This window comes from Chanodichthys erythropterus, chromosome 16 (assembly GCF_024489055.1).
Source record: "Chanodichthys erythropterus isolate Z2021 chromosome 16, ASM2448905v1, whole genome shotgun sequence".
NCBI lineage: Eukaryota > Metazoa > Chordata > Actinopteri > Cypriniformes > Xenocyprididae > Chanodichthys > Chanodichthys erythropterus.
In genome coordinates, this window is record NC_090236.1 from 26,584,259 (window position 1) to 26,608,477 (window position 24,219).

The 24,219-nt window shown below is 35.6% G+C and overlaps 1 protein-coding gene across 2 annotated transcripts; it reads right to left on the reverse strand.

Annotated features, from left to right (window-relative positions):
- Positions 1–505: 505 nt before the first annotated feature.
- pip4k2ab (phosphatidylinositol-5-phosphate 4-kinase, type II, alpha b) lies at positions 506–24,071 on the reverse strand. Of its 2 annotated transcripts, XM_067362597.1 has the most exons (11): positions 23,248–24,071; positions 16,025–16,122; positions 15,817–15,913; positions 12,169–12,321; positions 11,903–12,049; positions 10,500–10,538; positions 8,576–8,671; positions 6,910–7,023; positions 6,460–6,712; positions 2,878–2,981; positions 506–2,796 (listed from the first exon to the last, which is right to left on the reverse strand). In XM_067362597.1, the coding sequence occupies exons 1-11, from the start codon at positions 23,389–23,391 to the stop codon at positions 2,716–2,718; spliced, it is 1,326 nt and encodes a 441-aa protein (XP_067218698.1). In that variant the 5' UTR covers positions 23,392–24,071; the 3' UTR covers positions 506–2,715. The 2 variants fall into 2 exon arrangements, with proteins under 2 accessions (XP_067218698.1, XP_067218699.1); XM_067362598.1 differs by lacking the exon at positions 8,576–8,671.
- Between the last annotated feature and the right edge of the window lie 148 nt (positions 24,072–24,219).

Here is a 24,219-nt window from a genome sequence, read left to right on the forward strand (position 1 = left end):
ACTGTTTGACAAACATAAACAAGACTATGGCCTACCCTTTAAAGTCAATACATACTGATTATTCTGTGTAGCATTTCATATTAAAATAAAAAAAAAATGATAATTAAAAATTGTCGCGCTTAGGCAAGGGTAATAGGCAAAGCGTTTGTGGAAGGCCTTTGATTGTCATGCAACAGAACGAGCGCGATGCGCCCTCGTGTGGTTGTGAACATGTAATGCATCCACAGCTCATTACAGTGTTATAATAATGTGTACCATAATTAGATCTTTTTAATGACATTACATTTTTAAATGTTCATATTATATATATGCACACACTCTGATCGTCCCTATGCAGTTTACAAAATGTTGCCTTGTGAGTCTTTATTATATTTTGAAAGTCAAGTAAAATCGGTTCCATTTTTATTTAACAAAAGTTACATTTAAAATTGAATATGAACCAACAATTATGTTGTCTATCTATGGGTTTACCGAAGAACACAACCAAATATAAGCCTTTTAGGGGAAGCACTTATTTTTTAATGGTTTGTCTTGTGAATGTAAGATTTTTCCATAATACATAAATATTATATAACCATTAATTCAAGCTGAGCAATGCATTGTTTTATTGAGCAATGCTTATGGGACAGGATGCTTTTAAATATTTTAGGCTTACAGCACATACACACAAGAGCTGCACACTTTCATGACGTAGATAACAACAGTAATGACAAGTAGACTGACAACCGATAATATCTTCCTTTGACAGCGTATTTAAAAGGGCTCACTTTTTTCTCTTCCTCAAACGTTAAAGTATCAAACTCACACTGTACCATTAACATGGAAGCATGTTTTTTTTACAAATTACAACACATGAGATCAAAACTCTATACAATTTGAGACAAAGTGAAGTCTTTTCCCCCCAAAAGCTCATAGAAGTGGCTTCTTTGAGACTCAAATGTGTACAGACATCAAATTCATCAAGGACTCAGAGAATAAATCAGGAGTGTGTTCATAAAGCCCAGTGTTGTGCTGAATTACCCACTGAAAACCGTCCTAAAACAAGAACTGACATTGCTTATCTAAATAGGAACTAAGACAGAGAAATGAAAATACAGCAACACATCAAGCCTCAAAACTGTTTTAACAAAAAACAAAACAAAAAAACTTCAGTTATAACAACAATGTATTGGTAAAATAAGCTAACTGACCAGTTTAATCATTTCAGTGAAATTGTAAAGTTTTTAGGACTGCAACATTCAGTCAAAATATTGCAAACACGTAATACACTTGCATATTTACACATCTACACATGAACAGCAAAACCACCTTAGGATTCGTCCTATTCACCTTTCCCTTTTTAGAAAATAACATTTTTCAAACGTCTCTTTTTAAAAAATGATTCAAATACAAAATTAAATAATTCAGAGTAAAAAAGGCACACCCTCGCACAGTGTATATATGTCAACACATAAAGTAGAATATTTAGGATTACTTTGCAAACAATATTCCAGAAGAAGACATATCACAATATCTAGATATTTTTATAATACTAAAGGTCTCTGGGATCACACAAAGTTTGGACAATGATGACAGAAAGAGAGATATCAACAATAAGACCTAGAATCAGGCAGCATTCTCCCCTCTTTACAGTGCAGCTGAAACACTATACGTAGATTCAAGCATCAATATAGCGCCAGCACAACTGCATTTTCAAGAGAACGGCCAACTGTAAACTTTCTAATAGTTACAGTAAAAAAAAAAAAAGTGGTACAAAATATGCTTCATTTTCATAACATGTTCTCTAATCAACAAAAAACAGGCAATGTCTTGTTCTTTCACTAGGGATACAAAAGTGGCGACGCACATGTAACCCATTAGGTGCTTAACACATTCTACGAATCACTACTATTGCATGACCCTCCGCGAGTCAGTGGTAAAACTGGAATCTTTTGCATAAACATTTTGGTGCATTACAACATGTGCAAAAACTGTTGCTTTAAACATTACTATCGGAGTCAACTGCAAATATTGAGCTCCTGTGCAAGACTTTACAATGCACAACAGGCAGATCATCTAAATCCAATTCGCAGATTGGAGATTAACTATGAATTTAGCAGTTGCATCATTTTTTTACTGTTACATATGTTTTGTGAACAGATAGAAAAAACTGATTTGATTTAAAAGGTACTGCCTGCAGCTAAAGAGCGATAGTGCAATAAACAATTATGCTCAAATTTATTTTCATTCTGACTCTAGTCATACGTTTGTTCAGGGCTAAATTTATTCTATGAATTAAAATATAGTATTAAAAACTGGACTTTTTTTGTTAAGAACAATGAATTTTCTCTACAGAAAACATATGGACAATAAATATATAAGCAGCTTTGAGAATTCCAGTATGATAATCATACCACGTAGCTGGGCACAAACAACATCACTCGGTTTCTCAATCAACAATATCTAACACAAAGATACAGAACGCTATATATGCATGACTATATCACATGTATGCCTTATCAACCACATGGAGCCATAAACCTACCAAGAAATCAAACAGAGAAGAAAAAGAAACTGTAAACAAAAAAAAAAGATCTTGATAGATCTCAGAAGTAATCCTTTGACAAGTGGTATAGAGAGACGATGGATCCGTAACCACAGCGGAACCTGTCTTAGGATATGAGCTCATACGTGTGACCACCTGTGATTCCGCCTCGTTCCATCCTCAGGTACCGGTTAGGACAGAATGGTGGTGATGAAATCATAAAAGCGCTTTGAATATTGCTCGGGGTTGACCGTTGAGATCTCTGCCCCTGCCTGGAGAAAGGAGGCGCAAAAACGTGCCATTTAGTACTAGCACAGTTTATGACATATTGGAACCGTGTTTGTTACTCTTACCCCATGTTTGACTGTCTTAGCTGCATGGGCTGCTTTCTTCTTGGCATCATATGGAGTGAGAATGTCAATCACCGCCATGAAGTAGACTTCTTTTTTAGGAGCATCTGTAAGGTAGAATGCACTACTGTTTTTAAGCAAGAACTGCAATAAAGTGAGACAGAACTGTCACTTGCCTTTTGGCCCAGTGCTGACACTGAATATTTAACATTCACTGACCTGGTACATCATTTTCTTTCATGACAACTTATGAAAACTCTTTGTAATGGAACCATTGTAATTGATATGACAACGCAACGTGACGCTAGGCACGACGCAAGAGTTATTTGCTAATTTCAGCCTGACGCAGTTATCATTTTCACATCCAGCGCCCACATTGTTTAAATAGCAAATGAACTCGCACCCATCTGTTCGCCCATGTGCGTGCTGGTCCGAAAAGGCGCATTGTTGGCGTGTTGCTATTTTGAGGCGACTGAAAGCCATTGACCAACTGAAACCTAGTCTAAAGTCAATGGCGCAGTATTTTTTCTGTGATTTATAGGGGGCGTTAGTAACACGCACATAAGATTATTATTGTGTACATAAAGATAAAAATGCCTACATGTCATAATGCATAGTCATTGCATGTATCAGAATTACCTATTTGCAATGATTTGTAATGATGAATGAAATTGGCTAATTATTTGACCAAACGTGGCAATACACACATATTTAAACTCTTCAGGTTGAGGTTGTCTATATTTCGCCATGTAAATAGCAATCCACCATAATGCAAGTGAACCTGGCTTTTAAAGGGAATGGTAAATGACACTCTGATTGGTTTATTGCATGTTACGGCCAAAACACACCCATTGAGAGACTAGGTACAAGCCTTTTCAGGCTAAAATGGATACGGACATGCCCTAAGTGCACCTTTGCCATGCACTTCAGACCATGCGCATAGATCTTTAAAATAGGGCCCTTAATATGTTTGGTCTTGGTGGAATAGATCTGCTACGTTGCTGTTCCTGTTGGTTATTGCTGCTGCTTTTGCAGAGCAAGCACAGGACTTGCTACTGCCAATACATACATGACATGCTGCTGCTGCCTGCTGTGCAATATAGCGTACATAAATTACCAGTAGCAGATCTATACAGGTGGAGCTGGGGAAGGTGGAGGGTTTCTAAACGCTGACCAAGTGTTTGAAGGTTTAGCAGCAAGCTCATTGGCTGCTGATACAGCAGGAACTAATCAGCTGTGTGCTATAGAGAACGATGCGATTGACTTATTAGCCTGCGCCATCTAGTTTCATGAAAGAACTGATTTGCATTTAAATGCCTTGCAAATGTAAAAGCTTGGTTTTATGTGATGCATTCAACATTGTTGCAGAATGACACTGATGTCACCAAGATAACGCTATCTAGCTGGATAACAGATAAAGTCTGAAAAAGTACAAAAATGACTTCTTCAAATGGTCAGTAATATTATTCATCATATTCCATAATTTTCCAGCAAAAATGTTTCTGAATATATGAAGTTGTATTACAGCTGTATAATTTCTATCTTGTTCCATATTTTCTTTTTGTAAAGTATTAAAAATAAAATAAAAAGGAAAAAAGGAACATTTAATGAATAAATATTTCTATTAAATATTAAAAAAGCATTGCCACCTGTCTAATGCCAAAAAATAAAAATAGTTAAAATCTGAATTACTGAACTGACTGTGCCTCTGAAAGAAAAAAAATAAAATAAAAAGATTTTTAATCCATGAATGTGACAATGAATTGTAACACAATAGAGACCCCCCCCCCCCCCCCCCCCACAGTGCATAATGTTTTTTCAAAACTCCAAATATTATTTTGTGCTACACTTTTAAAAAAAATTTTATGGGGGAAAAAATGATTTTTTTTTAACAGCTGTTTTCTATTCTTTCTTTTTTTATTGTACTCAAAACGCTGTAAATGACAAATTAAAGTAATTCACTTTTTTTTTTTAAATCACTGTATTTTTATATAGTATTTATACACACAATTTTTTTCTGATTTCTTAAAATTATACAAAAATTTATGTAAAATTACAAAAATAATTTGTAATTAAACTAACAAAACAGTCAAATGATATAACGGTCAAATGACTGGCAGCCAAACCCCCCAAAAATTGAAGTAAAATATGCCAATTTAAATAAACAATGAAAAACACTTTTTACTTTTTTTTGCTGAATTATTAAGATCAAACACAGTCATTTGACCATTTTTTTTAAAGATTTGACAGTAAAGGTGTTTGATTATAATAATTCAGGAAATACCTGTTTAAAGGTGCCCTAGAACCCCTTTTCAAAAGATGTAATATAAGTCTAAGGTGTCCCCTGAATGTGTCTGTAAAGTTTCAGCTCAAAATACCCCATAGATTTTTTTTAATAATTTTTTTTTAACTGCCTATTTTGAGCCATTATTACATATGCACCAATTAAGCGCGCGGCCCCTTTAAATTTCCCGCTCCCCCGCGAGCTCTCAACTGCCTTAAACAGCAAGCACAAAGTTCACACAGCTAATATAACCCTCAAAATGGATCTTTACAAAGTGTTCATCATGCATACATCAATTCCTGCCAATATAGTATTTATTTGGATGTTTGCATTTGATTCTGAGTTTGATAGTGCTCCGTGGCTAAAGCTAACATTACACTGTTGGAGAGATTTATAAAGAATGAAGTTGTGTTTTATACAGACTGCAAGTGTTTAAAAAATGAAAATAGCGACGGCTCTTGTCTCTGTGAATACAGTAATAAACGATGGTAACTTCAACCACATTTAACAGTACATTAGCAACATGCTAACGAAACAGAAAGACAATTTACAAATATCACTAAAAATATCATGTTATCATGAATCATGTCAGTTATTATCGCTCCATCTGCCATTTTTCATTATTGTCCTTGCTTGCTTACCTAGTCTGATGATTCAGCTGTGCACATCCAGACGTTCTGCCCTTGTCTAATGGCTTGAACATGAGCTGGTATATGCAAATATTGGGGGCGTACATATTAATGATCCCAACTGTTACGTAACAGTCGGTGTTATGTTGAGATTCGCCTGTTCTTCGGAGGTCTTTTAAACAAATGAGGAAACAATGGAGTTTGAGACTCACTGTATGTCATTTCCATGTACTGAACTCTTGTTATTCAACTATGCCGAGATAAATTCAATTTTTCATTCGATGGCACCTTTACCAGTGTTTTTCTATAAAACATTTAAGGAAAATTTCCGTCAAAGTTTTTGCACTTTATTTAAATTAGGATATTTTGCTTTAAATTTTACGGGTTTTGTTTGGCAGCTGTAGCTTACAGTCATTGATCATTTATTTTTACAGTGCAGGCATGAATGACACAAATCATTCAGCTAATTTAAGAAAGGTATAGTATTACTTTCAAAGTGATTTGACTCACAATTTTTGTTCAGATAAAACAGGCAAAAAATACATTAAAAATGTCTCTCGAGCTATATCTAAAGACCAGAAAATCACAGCCAACTAGAACACCCCCAAAACAATCTAGCAACACCCTATCAACCCTACTTTTAATTTAGTTTGAGCTGGAAAAATGACTCACTTTCATGGCTCTTGATGGCATACACGTCAATGACGGGGTCAAACTCTCCTGGGCCCAGAGGTCTATTGCTGTCTAGTGTGTTACTGGGGCTGTCTGGTGGGGATCCAGTGGCCCCTCCGTCGCTCTCTGTCCCCTCCTCCTCGCCAGCGTCATTGTCTTCACTCTCCTCCTCGGGCTGTTCCTGCTCCCCTCTCTCCACATCATGGATCCCCACCAGCAGACTATAGTCCATCAGCTTCAGCTGGGCCAGGAACTGGAAACACATTTTTCAAAGGATTAAGCGTGAAACAATCATTGTCTTTTTAATTAGACACAGAGGAGTGATTAGGGCGAATGAGTGTTTAGATAAGAGTTTAATGATCCAATTACATTAAACAAAGCAAATGAATAGCCAGTGCATGAATAGCAAAGTGCATGATGGATGAGCACACAAACTTAATGCACACAGACCTCTACGTCATTCTTCAGTTTCTCCAGGAACATTTTCCTGTTCTCCCCATCTATGTAGATTTTCTGGCCGTCATTGATGAAGTCGTTGTCTTTGTAAGTTGGAAGCTCCTTGGTCTGTTATTCACATTGGGGGAAAAAAAGTGTTAAAGTAGCAAAATATGTACATTTAAATTTGATGTTTAGTTTTCTTAGCAATGAAAAATAAATTGTCACTGATAAACAATATCATAAATTCTGGATTTGTTAATACACTCAAAAATGAAAACTTTGTCAAAAATAATTCTTGAAGCAATATTTTTTTTTTACCTATGGAACAAAATGAAGTGAGTCGTTTCTGTGCTATTAGCAGGACCAAATGAAAATGCAATCTGTTTCTTTGAGCGGCCCGATTAGGACAGACAAAACAACATTAGCTTGACCAATGGGGTGAAACTGTGTTCGTCCAAACAAAGGCATTATTTTTTGCAATTCTTTTTGGTGCCAATAGTTATTGTACAATTAACACTCTTCACATTTACTACAAAATTCTAACAATTAATGATGCATTTCTTCTTCATCATCTTATTACACTAAAAATCACCATCTAAAAATTAATACAGTCTTTGTGGGTGAATAAAAAAGTTGAGCACTTGGATCTGGTGCTATTATAATTTGCCCACACAACAAATAAACATCTGAGAATTCACTAAACTTAAAAATAGCACATCACAGATGCAGTCGGGTGAAATATAAAGCAGCCTGCCTCCTGTGGACACTCAGAGCAACAGGGTGTGATTTAGATTTCATTATTGGAGCCAACAGACAATTACAGCATTTAAATAATTACAATGATCAAACCCAGGGTTATTTCCTAAATGCCTACTTTCACAAAAATCAGCAATTCCAACTTGAAGTCTATAGCTAGTATCAAGATTAAAGGGATAATTCACCAAAAAAAAAAAAAGGAAAAAAAAAAAATCTGTCTTCATTTACTCCCTCTTATATGTCATTCCAACCTGTAAGACTATCTTTCTGCTGTGGAACAAAAAAAAGAAGATATTTTGAAAAATGTTTTGTTTCTTTTGATATTATGAAAGTTTTACAGTCACTTGGGTTTGGAACATCATGAGGTAAATTATTTTTATTTTTATTATTATTTTTTTTTAAGTGAAGCATCCCTTTAAGTCGTTAGATTTGCAATGCATTAAATCTGTGATACATCTATCAAACATCAGTTTACACATTATTTAGCTATAAATACCTTTGTTCTAGTTGAATAAATTCTGTGTCCTGCAGAAAAACTGAACATTAATCTAGAATACATGTTTTGACCTTTTTATGGCCAAGTTTTGAACTGATTCCTGATACTCCAAACTAGCAGAACATGCAGATGTGCATATGAAGGTATACTGTATATAAACACCCATATGGCTCAGCAGAACACTTAAATGGTGACGCACTAGTATTCCAGTTCTTTTCACAATTCCAGCAGCGATTGTTGAAGAAGCAGTCACCGTTCTGGAACAGGAGGACAACTTAAACTTAAAGCACCGGCCCTGGGCTTGTGTTTACAGTCCCTTGTGGGATCCAGAGGGAACGGTGCTTTCCTGAGGCAAAATGCGGGGTGATGCATGTTGAAGAAGAACACTGAGCAATATGGGACAGTTCTTTGCTGTTTTGTCCTTACGTGTCTTATGGCGCAGTAAAAGCGTGTAGCAATCCGGATGGTTTGAAGCTTTTGGCTCATGCGTGATTTGGACGGAGCATCCTCAGGTGGGCGTGGCTGCAGGGAGAAGGGAGGTCAGATGCAAAACGCAAGCACCCACAAATCACTGTGTGGAGGTGAGAGACCTGAGCTTTCTACGTAACTTTGGGGAACTGCGTTCTTAGGAATTTTTAACTTCATTTTTATAAAAACAAACAAAAAAGCCTTTAGAAGACAATGGGAGAATTAAAAAGATGGAAATATCCCACGTACATGCATCAAAAAGAAACACGCCAAAACAACAGTGATATAAAGTTGATTGATAACATGGCTGTTGTACAGTAAACAAGTGAAGACACAAAACATCATGGGAGAATGTTAAGGAAATCACAATTGAGAAACACAGGAAGCATTTCATCAAATACTGTGACTGACAAGAAATCTGTATATGACACATAATTACAAATATACATCAGTTCATATTTGCCCAAGAGTATCATATACAGCAATAGAATATAAAATCTCAAAGGAGAAATGAATCAAAGAAATAATTCATCATGCCAGCAAGATTAACATGCATATAGGAAAAAAAATTATATATACATGCAAATCGTTCACATGCCCTCAATATGTACACAGATATGAGAAAAACACAAGATTACGTTTGCCTTATGTGAGAAAATACTGTAGACGAGTGTAGACTGCAAGAGTATTAGCCCTTTATTAATGCACACAATGTATTTGTATATACACTACTGTTCAGAAGTTTGGGGTCAGCAAGATTTTTGCTCATCAAGGCTGCATTTATTTGATCAAAAACACATTGAAACTGTAATATTGCGAAATACGATGACAATTTTAAATAAGCGTTTTCTATTTATTGTATTTTAAAATGTTTTTTTTTTTTCGGCATCCACATGATCCTTCAGAAATCATTCTATTATATGCAGATTTGAAACATTTATTATTATTATTATGTTATTTATATATTATTCTGTTGAAAACAGCAAACAGGTGCTTAATATTTTTGTGGAAACCATGATACATTTTTTCAGGATTCTTTGATGAATAGAAAGTTCAAAAGAGCAGCATTTATTTGAAATAAAAAACTTTTGTAACATCATAAATGCCTTTACTGTCACTTTTGACCAATTTATTACACCCTTGCTGAATAAAAGCATTAATTTCTTTCAAAAAAATAAAAAATAAAAATCTTTTTGACCTCAGTCTTTAAAACGGTAGTGTATGTTTCACAGGAAGTTTAATTCAGTGTGATAATGTATAATCCAACAGTCAAATGTTCCCTGAAAACAAGTATCCAAAGTCTGATCTATTATTTACAATAGTTCTACTTTCTACCTCACTCTTCACCTTCAGAGATCAGCGCACTTAAATTACAGTGTAAAACAATAGGTATCATGATATAAGAGACACCACAGTTCTTGGGTTTAAATTAATCCAATATTATAATTATTTTAATCCTTCTCAGGACCGTTAGCTAAATAAATTGAAACCACTGGACTACAAAAGTGCAGTTTCCCAGACTCTGAAGAAAAAATAAATCAAGCAAACACTGAATTAAAAAGGAACAGAGTTTTTTTCCTCAAGGAATGGAGAAAGTAGAAAATGGGATCTTTCACACAGGAGAATTTTATTTTGGGAGTTTATTAATACACAAAACACATGGAAAGGAAGATGATGTTATAATATGTTCAGAAAAAGTTTTTTTTTTTTTTTTTACAATTTCCAAACTCAGACATGCAATACGTCGACATGCAAATGTGAGCTCATTTTCTGAACACTTATGTAATCATACACTGGAAGTGAAAATAGTTTTAATGTGGAAGTTCATCCCCTATTTAAAAGGTTCTATGCTTTCTACACATAAGAAAAAATGAGAGTTTACCTTTTCTTTGTCGCTAGCCTCTCTTGCCACTGTGGATCCCTAAAAATGTATAAAAAGTCATTATTAAAAGAATCGTTTACCCTAAAATTAACATTGTGTCATTTCCTCATTAGGTCAAAAACAATATTACTTATTTCCCACAATCTTTTCTGAAGTCATTTTCCTGCTATGATACACTTCAACCAATTCATTAAAAAGATCTGATGCAAAACAATCACTTGTTCATGAATCAGAGTCAGACATCACTACTTCTCAGCTATCACATGCCTCAACTCAAAGACTCGAAATATAGCAAAAGTTAATAAAGTATAATGTAATAACTGCACATAGTGTAATAAGTCTTACATTATTAATGTCATAAAATGTTCATAATGTGATAATTTTCTTAAAATGTAATAAAAACTTGAGCTCATAATGTAATAATGATTTTTCACATTAAGAAATGGGTTATTGTGTGAGAAATTTATTTCATTATGAATCAATGTAGCAATTTATAATGTAATAACAGTTCATAAGGTAATACCAGCACATAATTTATAAGTGAAACAATGTTTAAAAAATAATAATAATAATTTTTAATATAATGCATGAGCACAAAACATAACTAGGCTACACTGTGAATTCAACACTTTCATAAAAGTGGTGCTAATTTTGTGATTATGACGTGCTCCATCATTTCGAGTCACCTTGACCCAGAAACACATTTTAAGTTTTATGCACTAAATGAAATAACCCTTTTCCACTTTCTAATTTTTAAGTATAAGTTTTAATCATTGTTGAGATACAGTCATTTAAATGGTCATAAAAACAGGCTTATATTCTAAAAAAAATGTATAGTGTATTTATAATTTTACTGATATAATTCTCTATAGAGATGCTTTTTTTCATGGTTTGTCATTAACAGTATGTATACCTTTTTGTTGTCAAATTGAAAAACATTTAATATTCTCATTGTCTTATGTATATAAAAGAAGTAAATGTACAATAATAATAGTAAGTAATATCAACATCAATAATAATGATAATAATAATCTGGTGTAATACTTTTTTTTAAAAGCCTGGATTTAGATTTCAAAAATTTATACCAGTGCTCAATAATAATAATAATAATAATAATAATAATACTGTAGGGGACTACCAATGTTTTTATGCTTTATGTATGTAAAGCTATGACAATATGACAAAGATTTTGTTGGGTTTATGATGTAATACATTTCTTATAACGTAAAAAGAAATGCTACTTTATTATTTGATTAAGTTTTGAAAAAATTATTACATTATTAACATTTTATTGCATTAAAAATGTAATAATTATTACATTATGTGCAGTTATGATGCCCCGAACCACTCACTTTCATTATATTAATATAAGAGTAGACAGGCCCGAAACAAGAATCACTCACCTTCAGGTCATATTTTTTGTAAACAGGCAGCCGGTGGCTGAAAACATTGCGAGTGACGATCATGTAGGTCTCATCTCCATCCACTGTGAGGCGATACATGCCCAGAAACTGAGGGAGCAGCGTGTTTCCATGGCACTCGACTATATACTACAGTGGGCAAATACAATACAATACAAAAAAAAAAAAGATTCACTTGATACTACACAGCTTGTGAGACTCACTATAGGATAATTTTCTTTGTTCAAAGAAACAGATTTTCCCTCTACCTGGTGGTACTTCTTCAGAATATTGTGCATCTCGGCAACGTCCTCGCTGGTGATGATCTTGATGACGTACCTCTTGTTGTATGAAGTGTGGAAACGAGCTCCACTGCGGCCCTGAGCATCACTGGGAATTGGGGCCCTGCGTGTCAGAGAGTTCTGCCACGGGAGAAAAGAACACTGAAGGATTTCTCACTGCCAGGCTTGCACTAAACAGCTCCAATAAAATGGTGAAAAGCAACTGGCACTTCTCCTAGACTGCAGTCTGCAGTCAGACTGGAATGCCAGACTGTACCGTCTGGCTACTTCTTTTATTGAAACCCATCACAAATTGAAACACGTTAGCAGATTTTTTGGTCATTTGATTGCAAAACATCCTGTCTTGCTATTTTATAGCAACAGAAAACAAGATAAAAGATAGTATTCACTGGGTTTGCATTAAAATGGCATTATTCAACCAGCAAAAGCACAGCTGAGTTACTGCCAGAGCTCTGAGATGCCATCTTCATTATAGCTGCCAAAAACGCAAGGTCTCTGCGGTTTACTGCAACAGCCACACTCCGTGTTGTCGTTGTACTGAGTGGGATTCGTTCTCGTGAAGTTCAAAGCGGTTACAAATTTCTTAGTAAAACTGATTTAGTAGTTCAGTGGTTCTCAACTGGTTTTGCTTGAGGAACCAGATTTGGATAGCATGAATCAATCAAATTTTGAAAATGATCAACAACTTGAGCAGAAAAATCCTCTTTAAAAACAAAACCTGAAATATTTATATCAATGTATTAATTAACATTACAATACAACCACATAGGCCAAAAATATGCAAAATTATTTATGAGACATATACTGGAAAACTGAAAGCTGTCAATTTTGTAAATGCAAAAACATCAGCAGAAATGCAATTTACCTGTGAACCATTATTTAATGTAGTCTGGGACTTATTTGCACCAAAATCACTGTTATTCTCAGACTTATTTGACATTAAAAGGCACAATATGTAATTTTCAATTCTAGAGGTCACTTATTTGATACAAATGTGTAGCTTGATGATGCCGTGAACGAGCGTGGAATCATGAGCGTTATCGTCTTCACCTCCACAGCAGATAGAAAGGAATCTGACGGACTCGGGCAGAAATCATGTTCATGGATGAGCTAATGTATTAAAGTTACTAGCCAACAAAATATATAACATTGTTCTAGTGGTTTTAGGATATTTTCATCTAAAAATCTTACATATTGTGCCTTTAAGATAGTGTATTGGCAATCATTTTCTCATGACTTTTAAAAACCTTTTATTTTTGATATCCAAAATAAGCACAATTTCATGATTATCAGCATTTAGCATCGTTTCCCCCCCGCTGTCCCTATCAGAACAGACCAGATTTTTTTCACGACCCACCAGTTGAAAACCACTGTTGTATTAATTTAAAATTCATATTGGATGCATTTATTGATTTGAAGATGTTTTACTGAAGTCAACCTGGAGACAAAAAAAAAAGAAAGAAAAAAAAGTGCTTTCACTTCAATGAAAACAAAATGCTGATTCCAACAATCACAGTGCAGGGTCAACAGTAGAGTAAGTGTAGTACTGAGGTATTCTGGGAGATGGGCCAAATTCAATACACTATTTTCAGCTTATGGCATTTACTTGATCTGGGCCTGAAAGATCTGATGATTGCTACTGAAACTAAATCCTAATATTATTGCGGTTTACTTATAAACTGCTACATATGAACTGAGAAACAAAAATGCTTTGTTTTAAAGGGTCATATCACAAGGAATCAACTATTCTTTCATAGTTGTACTTTGAGATCCCAACTGACATTTCAAAATGTATTCACAGGTGAATAAACATGTTGTAACGTAGGGGTGGGCGATATACCGGTAGACATGATTAACCGATAGAAATTTGTCAACCGGTAGAGATTTCGGACTATCGTCTCTATCGTGGTTACACTCATGCGACGTTGCTGTGTTGCTCGGTCATGAAAGCTTATCGTTTGTATGCGTTTCAAGCATTGCAGTTTAAAAACAGGTGATAAACTGTTGAAACACATTAAACAGTGAAGGAGAAGTCGTTTCAGTATATGCGCACGCTGTCTGAGAGACTGTTTCTCAGCTGTCTGTGAGACACACGGCATGAAGCCGCTGCTCATAGAGCGTGTGAGAACTGAATTGAGTGCTTTTTGCCGCCTAATTGGGTTTGAACAGTTAAATATACATACCTATATGTCTAAATGAGACCATGTATTTGCAATTAAACAGTCATTTATGTTTAAGCGAACGTTAGAAGTTGAGAGAAAACGCACAAGTATATTGAATATATGTATTTAAGAGCGAGTATGGTATACTCTTCTCGTGATATAAGATTTTGGTCATATCGCCCACCCCTATTGTATGTTCTGTTTTGGTTTTGTTTTCACCATTTCCTGTTCTGGTTTATTTGTGTTCTTTGTGCCCTAAGTAGTTTCCGTAGTTACTGAGTTAATTCACCTGTCCATACGTACTTTGATCCTAGGTACTTCGTTCAGTATTGGTTGTGTTACCATTTATGTAAAAGCTAAAACGATCTCCTAGTGTTTCTCCATTGTTCAATAAATAATAAGTCTTTTGTTTCATCCTTTATTTGTGCAAGTCTTTAAACATGACACGTTTAATCATGGTTTAATTTTGTTTTTGATTTTGCAAACCAAATCAGTTGTTGTAACATCTTACTTTCTGTATATATCTTCAAAGCTTACAAAGTATTTTGTAAAAATACTGTAACTTTCAGACCTTAATCTTCATGTGCACAGGCTCTCAACAGCTTGTGCAGCACATCTCAGGGTGGTTTGTTTAATGAGTCTGTCAAAGTGCACTGCAGGCTTTGCAAAGCGGCTGTTATTGAAAGATGGGGCAATAAAAATTATATTGGACATGACAACAAACTTGCAGTCGGTGTGTGAATAGAGTCAAAAAATGCTCAGCCCGTTGCACACTTCAAATGTGAAGAATTAAGAAAACGGTCATTAAAGCTTAAAGAGGACCTATTATGCTTTTTTACATTTTCAACTTTGTAGATGTGTAATGTTGGTATTTGAGCATGAAAAATGTCTGCAATGCACAAAGTCCATTCTAAAGGGAGTTATTCTTTATAATATCAATAAGCACTTTTCTGAACTCCCTAAAAAGCCTCGATTGTAGTCTTGAACTTATGTCACAATATTCCTCATTTAAATAATTCCCGCTTAAAGCATACACAAAAAAAATGGAGAGTTATGTTAGTACTGTGTTGAAACATGTGGTTATGGCCGAAATATGCTCAAAGTGGTTGCCCAATCACAAAACACTGACTCAGCCGACCAATCAGAGCACATTTCAGAGCACTTTTCTGAAAGAGGGGCTTAGAGACCAGAACTAAATAGAGCATTACTGACAGACTGGGAAGAGAGGTGCTGCAACAGTGTAAAATATGTGAAAAATAATGTTTTTTTGTGTGTTTTAACATTGAAGCATGAAAACCTATTCTAGTAGACCCCAATAACAAACAAAATCAAGACTTTGCAAAAGGGCGTAATAAGTCCTTTTTAAATGTAACCATTTTTGGCACAAAAAAGTGACTAACATTATTGGTGAAATTTGTATATATATATATATATGACTTAAGCACTTAGGTACCTGATATTCCTGATCATCAATGGAGAACCGCTCCCTCAGATTGCGGAAGACTAGGGGACAGTACTCCTTAAACTTGAAATGGCTTGGCATGTTCTCTCTTTGGAAGCAGAAAAAGGTGCAAAAGCTGATAACTACCAAAAGCAAACAAATAAATAACAAAATAATCACACTAAGTTCAGCAATATCACATCGAGTCAGTCTTTCTTACTTGTTGAAGAGGTGGTTGTCCACCTTGATCTTCGAGTTGGCTTTGAAGTCATCAGGCATCAGCATAACAGGAATTTGGATGTGACTGAGTTCATTTATCTTAAACAACAACAACAACAAAAACAAGCTGTCAAAGTGAAAGAGAATGATTCGGTTATGCCAAATGACAAAATAATATTTGAATAGTGATGCATATCAAAAATAGCTTGATATCTGTTTTACAGGAGACTTCTGGACCTGTTCCAAATGAATAAATCAAACCGTTTTCTTATTTACTGAGAACTATCTGCAGTACAGGGGCCATTCTTCAAATGTGGTGCACTGATGGACCGCTGCCAAGAAACAACTTCCTTTCACTAACAGCAGCAGTGAAAAAGTGAGCCGTCTGCACCAACAGGCTAAGCATTACTTATTTGACCGGACTGTCCACTTCCTTTTTTTTATTGCTCTAAATAATTCAATACACGTCAAGAGGCCTTTCATGGGCAATAGCACACGCATGACTACACACAAACTCAAGTCAGTTGATTGATAGTGACATGAACTCTGCCTACAAGAAAGCTGCCTACTTATCTAAGGATAAGCATATTTCTGTTCAACAATGTGCATTTGTCCTACAATGTAGAATCCAACCTGATTTTTGGACACTCCCTTTCCACTATGACGTGTTTTGTGTATGCAGAGAGTTATTTTTGCGCATCTTCCTGTGCCTCCATCTGTTCCTGCTGCATTAGGGGGCATCCTCCTGTCTATTAAGAAGCATTTCAATAAAAAAGGCTGAACTTTATGATTTAAAATAATGACAAACAGGATGTCAAAAATAAGTATTATGCAGAAAAACAAACTACGTCTGATTTAAGGTACTGGTAACAGGGGAAATTGGAAGCCTCAGAATACAAACCACCATCTTTCACTGTCTAATACTGCACAATAATGTCACAGTGGAAATGCAAAGCTGAACAGGAGTCTACAAAGAGATAAAGAAGGACTAGAGAAAGCAACTGCAAGACTGGGGGAGAGGGCAGCAGGTTCACTGAGAGCAGCAATGAAACAGCAGCAGCTGAAAACAGGGAAGGACAAGCCACGGTCACTCAGCCTTAGCTGTGTGACACACACACACAGCATCCGCTCATTTACACAATATGTGCCATGTGATTCAGGGTTAAACTGTATCAATCATAAATTTCACATCTAATATTAAAAATATGTATAATGAATTTAATGATTTTTTTTAAATGCTGTATTTAAAAAATATTATTATAAAATATTACTATAAACAAATATGTAAAATAGTGTTTTATAATATGTTTTTAACAGATATACAATATTATAATAAAAGCTATAAAATATATAATATAACAATACAACAAAGAATTCAGTGATTCTATATATTATTTTACATATTTAAAAAAATATATATTTTTCTGGTTCTCGAATCTGATGATGGCTGAGAGCCGTGCGATATAAAATATATAATATAAAAATACAACAAAGAATTCAGTGATATTATAAATTATTTTATATATTTAAAAAAAATATATATTTTTCTGGTTCTTGAATTTGATGATGGCTGAGAGCCGTGCGATATTCTAGTGATAACAGCACTCCTATCTTTTCACCATTTGTATCACTCTGCTTAAAGCGACTGTCATGGCAAATCCACCATTTTTTATACATGAACCATTAACTTTTTTTAAGGCGAGAATGTAGTTGTTTAGACCTGTAATATGGGGCTCATATTTAATCATAGCACCTATTTTACAATTTGTTTAGATGTTTTTGGAGATGCGAGTTCCAGGTCGTCAGCAGCCGTTCAGTGCTTGTGTACCCGCCGAGAACAGCTTCATCCCGGCCATCTTCAGGGATTTGCCGCTGGCTTGTATATTAGTTAAACATGAGATATAATTCACTTTGGGTACATAAAATGGGCAATCTTTGGTTTTATTAATCTATTACTTGTTCCAGAGCAAATCGAATTGGGAAATGTTAAATTCAATAATTTAATATTAAGGCTATATTTAACTTACATCCTGTAGAGCACATCTTTTGTACGTTTGACTGAATTGTACAACTCTGTTTATTTCCTATTGTCATTTATAATGGCAATTTTATATAAATAATATGTTGCATTTGGCATTGAGAAAGGGTACATTAATAATACAACAATACGCCATTAAGGCCGGAACACACCAAGCCGACGAACTAGTGGTGACGAAAGCAGACTGTGGGGTTGGCTCACGTCGCCAGCGTCTGTGTCCAAAGTTGGCCTGACACACCAAACCAACGCTAGACAGCCGACGGCCAAGTAGCACGTCCGTTCTGCGCCTGTGTGAGATGAAATGCCTTTCCGAACCAGCAGGTGGCAGTAGCTGAACAGCCAATCAGAATGATCAGATGGCCCGACGGACCGACGAGCTCCAACGCCGATTCAACATTTCGAATCGGCTGAAAAAAAAAAAACTGATGAGGACCAACTTCAGCCGACAGTGCGAACACAGAAAACTTAGTCGGCCGACGAACAAAAACTGCCCGACGGACGACCGTTGGCTTGGTGTGTTCCTGCCTTTAGATGGCAGCAAACTTTAAGAGTGAATGAGTCAGTCACAAGAGACTTTTAAAGTGAAAGGGGACGTTGTTTTAGCACTGATATAGAAAACTCCCTTGACTGTAAAAAGGACAAATACAAAGATCGCTTTCCTCAGCGGACATTCAAACGGATTTTTATAATGGATATAATATTATGGACATCGACCTGAAGAATGAATGTTATATCAGATAGGCAATGAACGATCCAACTTCAAAGCATAGTATATGCATGATTATGATTATCTTAATGATAATCACAAAATTAAAATTGATATCAACTGCTGCACGATTGCATGTTTGTCATTGTACCATTTATATTAAATACAGACATGTTTATTGTCTAATATATAGTGTTTGTCGATGTAATTACATCTACATATAGATTATGTGTCCTAGTAGATCTTCACCCCCACCCCTTTACACTCTGTTACATAATCAGCATACAATTTCATTTGGATAAAGCCATTGAGATTAATCAAGCAACCAAGAAACCAGGGGCTTTCCAGGCGGAGTAGGTTATGTGTTTTCTGAAAGCCACCCTGGGACATGTGCGCCGAGAACATTACAAGCAATTTCATACTTCTTTTTATTGCATTTCATTTCAAATAATTCCATTACTGAAGCCTGTTTTCTCAGCAGACTAATATCTGTCAGCACATGCGGCTTATCACCCGCTTTACATAACAAAGCGCTACTACAAATTCACATCAAGGGCAACAGACAGTGTCAGTTCTTTATGTGGTGGGAAAAGAGGCTGTCTGAGCATGTATCAGGGGGTGTGTGTGTGTGGGGGGGGGGGGGGTGTTCTGCCACTAGTTAAGGCAGTTTCTCATTCTGGCCATTAGGGAAGTTCCTGCTACAATGGAAGAGGCCTTTATCTCCTTCACCTCAGACTTAAGTTATACCTCCGAGACTCTTACGCAATCAACATGAAAAAGCTCATCTGAGTCAGTGCTGAATGAGAGGATGAAAAATCTAAAAGGAGAGAAGAGGGGAGGAAGGGGTGGGGATTAGATGAGAGAGTAGAGATGAATCTTAAAGAATTATGAAAGATATAGACAAGCATTAAGCATATGCAAGACGGTGTGGCATATATGTGGTGAAGGGAGGGGCTCCTTTGGCCTAAATGATAAAAATAGGCTAAACCCACAGGCGATATTCCTGAACACTACATTTATGAGGTCAAAAGATCTCATTGTCAGTTAGCCCCAATAAGGCAAAATTATAAAGGATTTACGGGAAGAACGCGCTAATGATGTTTGGAAGCATAAACCTGCAGGCAACACTGATTTGATTGGGGGGTGATGGTATTCCACACAAACACCCAATGATTCAGAGGAAATGATTGTAAGATCATTTTTTTTTTTTGATAGTTTTTTTTTACAATAAAAATATTTTTATCAGGTAACCTGAAAAAATGTGCTTGGGTGCTCTATAACTAGTTTTATTCAAATCCAAAGCCCCTATTATGCTATTTTAAATGTTCCTCATTTTATTTTGGAGGTCTCCTACAATAGATTTACATGCATCAAAGGTCAAATCTCAATATACATCATATGCGCATAACAAAACGGTTCATTTGAAGATTGTTTAGCTCTGCTCTGATTGGTCTACCGCTTACAGTGTATTGGAAACAAAACACCCATTACCATATCTGAATTTCAGCTTCTGAATCATGCATACTATGGACACTTTACTATCCCATGAAGCCACGGGAGATTTGAGGGGATTTGAGAATGGAGGTGAAGCGATGCAAAAAGTCACATGACAATGGCAGATGTAATACATCTGAATTTCATACTATTTCATACTATTTTAACGGTTGCGAAGTAAGTTTCAAACCAAATGTAATGCCTACTATAAAGTATGCGATTTCAGACGCAGCAAGTGACACAAACTAATGATGGCGTCAGTTTTTTTCTGTATCAATTCTAGTGCGAGTCTTTTTGAAGTGCATGCAAAGTGAATTTGCAATGCTGAAAATAGCGTCTTCTCGACATGTCGACAATACGAACCAAACTTTTCCAGCTTCAGTTACAACTACAGTGTTTGAGGGCTGGTCAAAGTAGACGTTATTCACGGGCAGCCAATAAAGATCATAGGTTGGCATAATGCAAATGTGTTACATTGTTATGTACCTACAGGAACAAGAAGTATGATTGGAATTACTGACAACTCGTTTTGGCTGTTTAGAATCAGTTCTTTCTTTTCGGAGACAATATCTTTATTTGTTGTGCATGTTGATCTTTAAAACTTTGCAGACCTTTACATTCACAAACAGCTATATTAAACACTGCGTGAAAGGTAATATACGAAAAAGCATAATAGGGGCACTTTAATATAACCGAATCAGCATGAGCACATTGGGCTACATCAATGCAAGTCATTTTTAAATGTTAAATCAAGTAGAAATAAACTGCACATATTCACTTTTTACAGCACAATCTCTAAGGCTAATTAAAAAAAAACATTAAAAGGCCATTCAAACAACTGCTCCATTCCTGAAGGGGAAAACTTGTGGCTTGTGCTTTACTACATCTACTTAGGATACTCTAAGGGGCAACATTTGAAAATATATTTTCAAAAAATGGGATGATACTATATTTTGTTGACCGCCAATGTAACTCTTTCACCTTAAGTCCTGCGCTTGTACAGTGGCTGTCTATAATAATATTAAGTGTTAGGCAGGCATAAAATTTGTCTTTTGATATTGGATATTCAAAAATACAGCCTGAAACTGTTTGACCTTAAACACTGGATGTTGCAAGTTAGTTTAAAGATAAGAATAATTCATCACGCCTAATAGCCTAAAAGATCTAAATATCAAGTTATGTGGTTTAAAAAAAGTATAACAGGCAATTCATGTAGATGGCACTTAAAAATAAGAGTAATTATGAACAGCATTTTCAACAGCCATATAATTCTATGGTATTGAAATAATGCTAAATATTCCTCACATCACCTCTTCTTCTAATAAAGCAAGACACACAGAAAATTTAGATGCTTTTCAATTGCATCTGAAATGCTTATAGAGTACATAAAATCAATGAGCATTTGATGTCTTGACTTCAATCTATGTGTAAATTAATAATTATTCTACAGTGGTAGAATATATATTATATATAACACAGAGGTAAGAATAATTTAATGCATCTCATGCATGTGCATCATGACAGAGCATAAGGCTCCCAGACACTGGTGTTCAGATTCCCAGAAGACCAATTAAAGCTTTGTCAGATACCTGGAAATCTTCCATTCCCACAGGAAAAGTACTCTTTAAACATATCTAGGTATGTTTTTTTAAAACACATATTTAGTAATACATTTGCCGTTAATCAAGATTCAAAAAGCAAAATCCTTTGTTGTTTATTTTTAAACATTTTTCAAATCTTGATATATAAAAGAATAGAAAAGGAACAAAAATTTAGAAAACCATTTGTTATGAGCTCACTATAGGTAACTGAGAAAAAGTGCATTCTTGTAGTTGTTATTTTCTTGCAGACATTAGGGACTGACAAGGAATCTGGGATCTAAATGCTGTGCAGCCTGTATAGTTAGTCATTCAGCGTCCTCAAACCCCACGACTATGTGCCAAAGCCTCTCATCTGAGCAAACACTTGCTTTGCCTGCTGACAAAATCATTTAATTGATTCTTGAGTACTGAGAACAAAACAGGTCACTAAACTGAAAAATAAACAAATTTTAAAATATTATATATATATATATAAGAATGCTTTTGGATTAATCACCTCAGTTATTCACAAATGTTTGGTTGTAATCTCCTGCTTCTTGCATATTTTTTTCTTATACGTTAGACTACTTAATATGGATCAACACCATCAGATAAAAAAATAATGTGTCAAATGTAATACAAATATTGACAATTGTAGCATTTGTGTCAAATAATTAATGAATTGACACCACAGAATGCTTTCAAACTGATTTTCAGCACCATCTGTTGAATTTTCACTACCGTCATGTAATGGTGTTAATGAAATAATCACATTCTGCATATCACACATATTACAGCCATTGTGTTTAGCTGGTTTTATCACTAACATGACCTACTTAAAAGTAGAGAAATTATGTAAAAATGATAACTCACCAGAGTCTGTGTGATTTGTTGATCTCATAGCAGATGAAATGTATAAAGACGACCTTCAGAATTAATATTGAATTTTTTTGGGAATAAAACAATTCTAATTTTAAGATTAATTGTGCTTACATTACTATTATTATTATAATAATTATTAACATTTTTTTTTAATATCTTTAAAAGTATTAGTAAAAAATAATATATTTTTGTTTTTTTATGTTCTTAGATTTATGTAAATTTTTTGGTTATGTCTGATGACAGGTGGTTTTTGGTTTTGGTGAGTGATAATCTCATTATTCTTGTTCAAATCAAGGCTAAATGGTGCATATCTGTCAAGAACATTAATCATCTCATTCATTTCAAAGCAGAAATCTAAAGTTGTGTGGCATGTCTCAAGAACAGAATAGATCTCAACAAATACCTCTGATGTTTTGTAGAATGACGTCAATGCTACAGTTATCGGGGGATCAAGAAGCAGCAAGAAAACTGCCACACGTGCCTTCAAAAGCTGTTATAAACCTGTAAGAAAACGTAAGCCTTACCGAGTGGTTCACTCCCCACATCAAGACGCTGAGCAGCGGGTCGCTGGCCCGAAACAGCTTCACCTTCTGAGACACGAAATGTTTCTTCTTGGTTTTCGTTTTGCTGGCGATGGATGCAGCAAGGTTGCTGGCTGCAGAGGCCATGTTTAGCGAGTCGGCTCGGATGAATGAAATCCCTCTCTGTGCGTGGCACTATGGCGATGTCTTGACACAAGCTGTTCAGAATCAGCAGCGCCCCACCGGATCTCGACATGCAATTTGTCCCTTTCGTTATTTAATGCATCGCGTTCATGCATCCCTCTGCAAACGCGCAGGTGACGAACGTTGGAAACTCTCAGAAATCCCGCTATCACCAACTCCTACCAGCTAAATGCTAGCTGTCATTGACGTTAGCTTGAAGGTTACAGTTGGCAGGATGTGTGCCGCTACCAGCTCATTCACACACACAGCTTTGCGAACTAAATCGTGAGCTCGCCCGGCAAAGCATCCCAGAAGCTCAAATGAATGACTTCCGTGTCCATTATGAGGCTAAACGTAAAATGCAATAAAAGTAATCAGATGCACAGATGCAGCACGCAGATATTTCACACCACCCTCTTTAAAAAGGTGTGTCGCCTCATTTAAATCATGGCGAACACCCGTTAACAAACGTTAAGATGATGTTACAATCCCTTATGATTCTCTCAATACGAACTTAACGAATAAAAACCGGCGAAATACTAATAGGAAGCAAGCATTGTCCTGCTGAAGTCAAGTTCCGACGAAGACCGGGCATCTGAGCCATCCACTGCGCCTGTATGCAGCAGCTGGATCAGTCTTCACTGCCTCTCTGACAGCTCTGCTTTAGCTCAGCTCAGCACGTTGACACATAAATCTTGTGTTTCACGTAACGCTATTGGCCTGGCGCCACTCTTGGGTAGATACGGTTACAGCGTGATGAAATCCTATTGGAGCACGGTGCACCAATCTCGA

What these genes read in the sequence shown, in the direction of transcription:
- pip4k2ab (XM_067362597.1), bottom strand. Translation starts at nt 23,391, where the DNA reads ATGGCCTCTGCAGCCAGCAACCTTGCTGCATCCATCGCCAGCAAAACG. An exon ending in TGTGGGGAGTGAACCACTCG is followed by an intron (nt 16,123 to 23,247) that starts GTAAGGCTTACG and finishes TTGTTGTTTAAG; the next exon opens with ATAAATGAACTCAGTCACAT. An exon ending in TTTACTGCGCCATAAGACAC is followed by an intron (nt 7,024 to 8,575) that starts GTAAGGACAAAA and finishes TGTGAATAACAG; the next exon opens with ACCAAGGAGCTTCCAACTTA.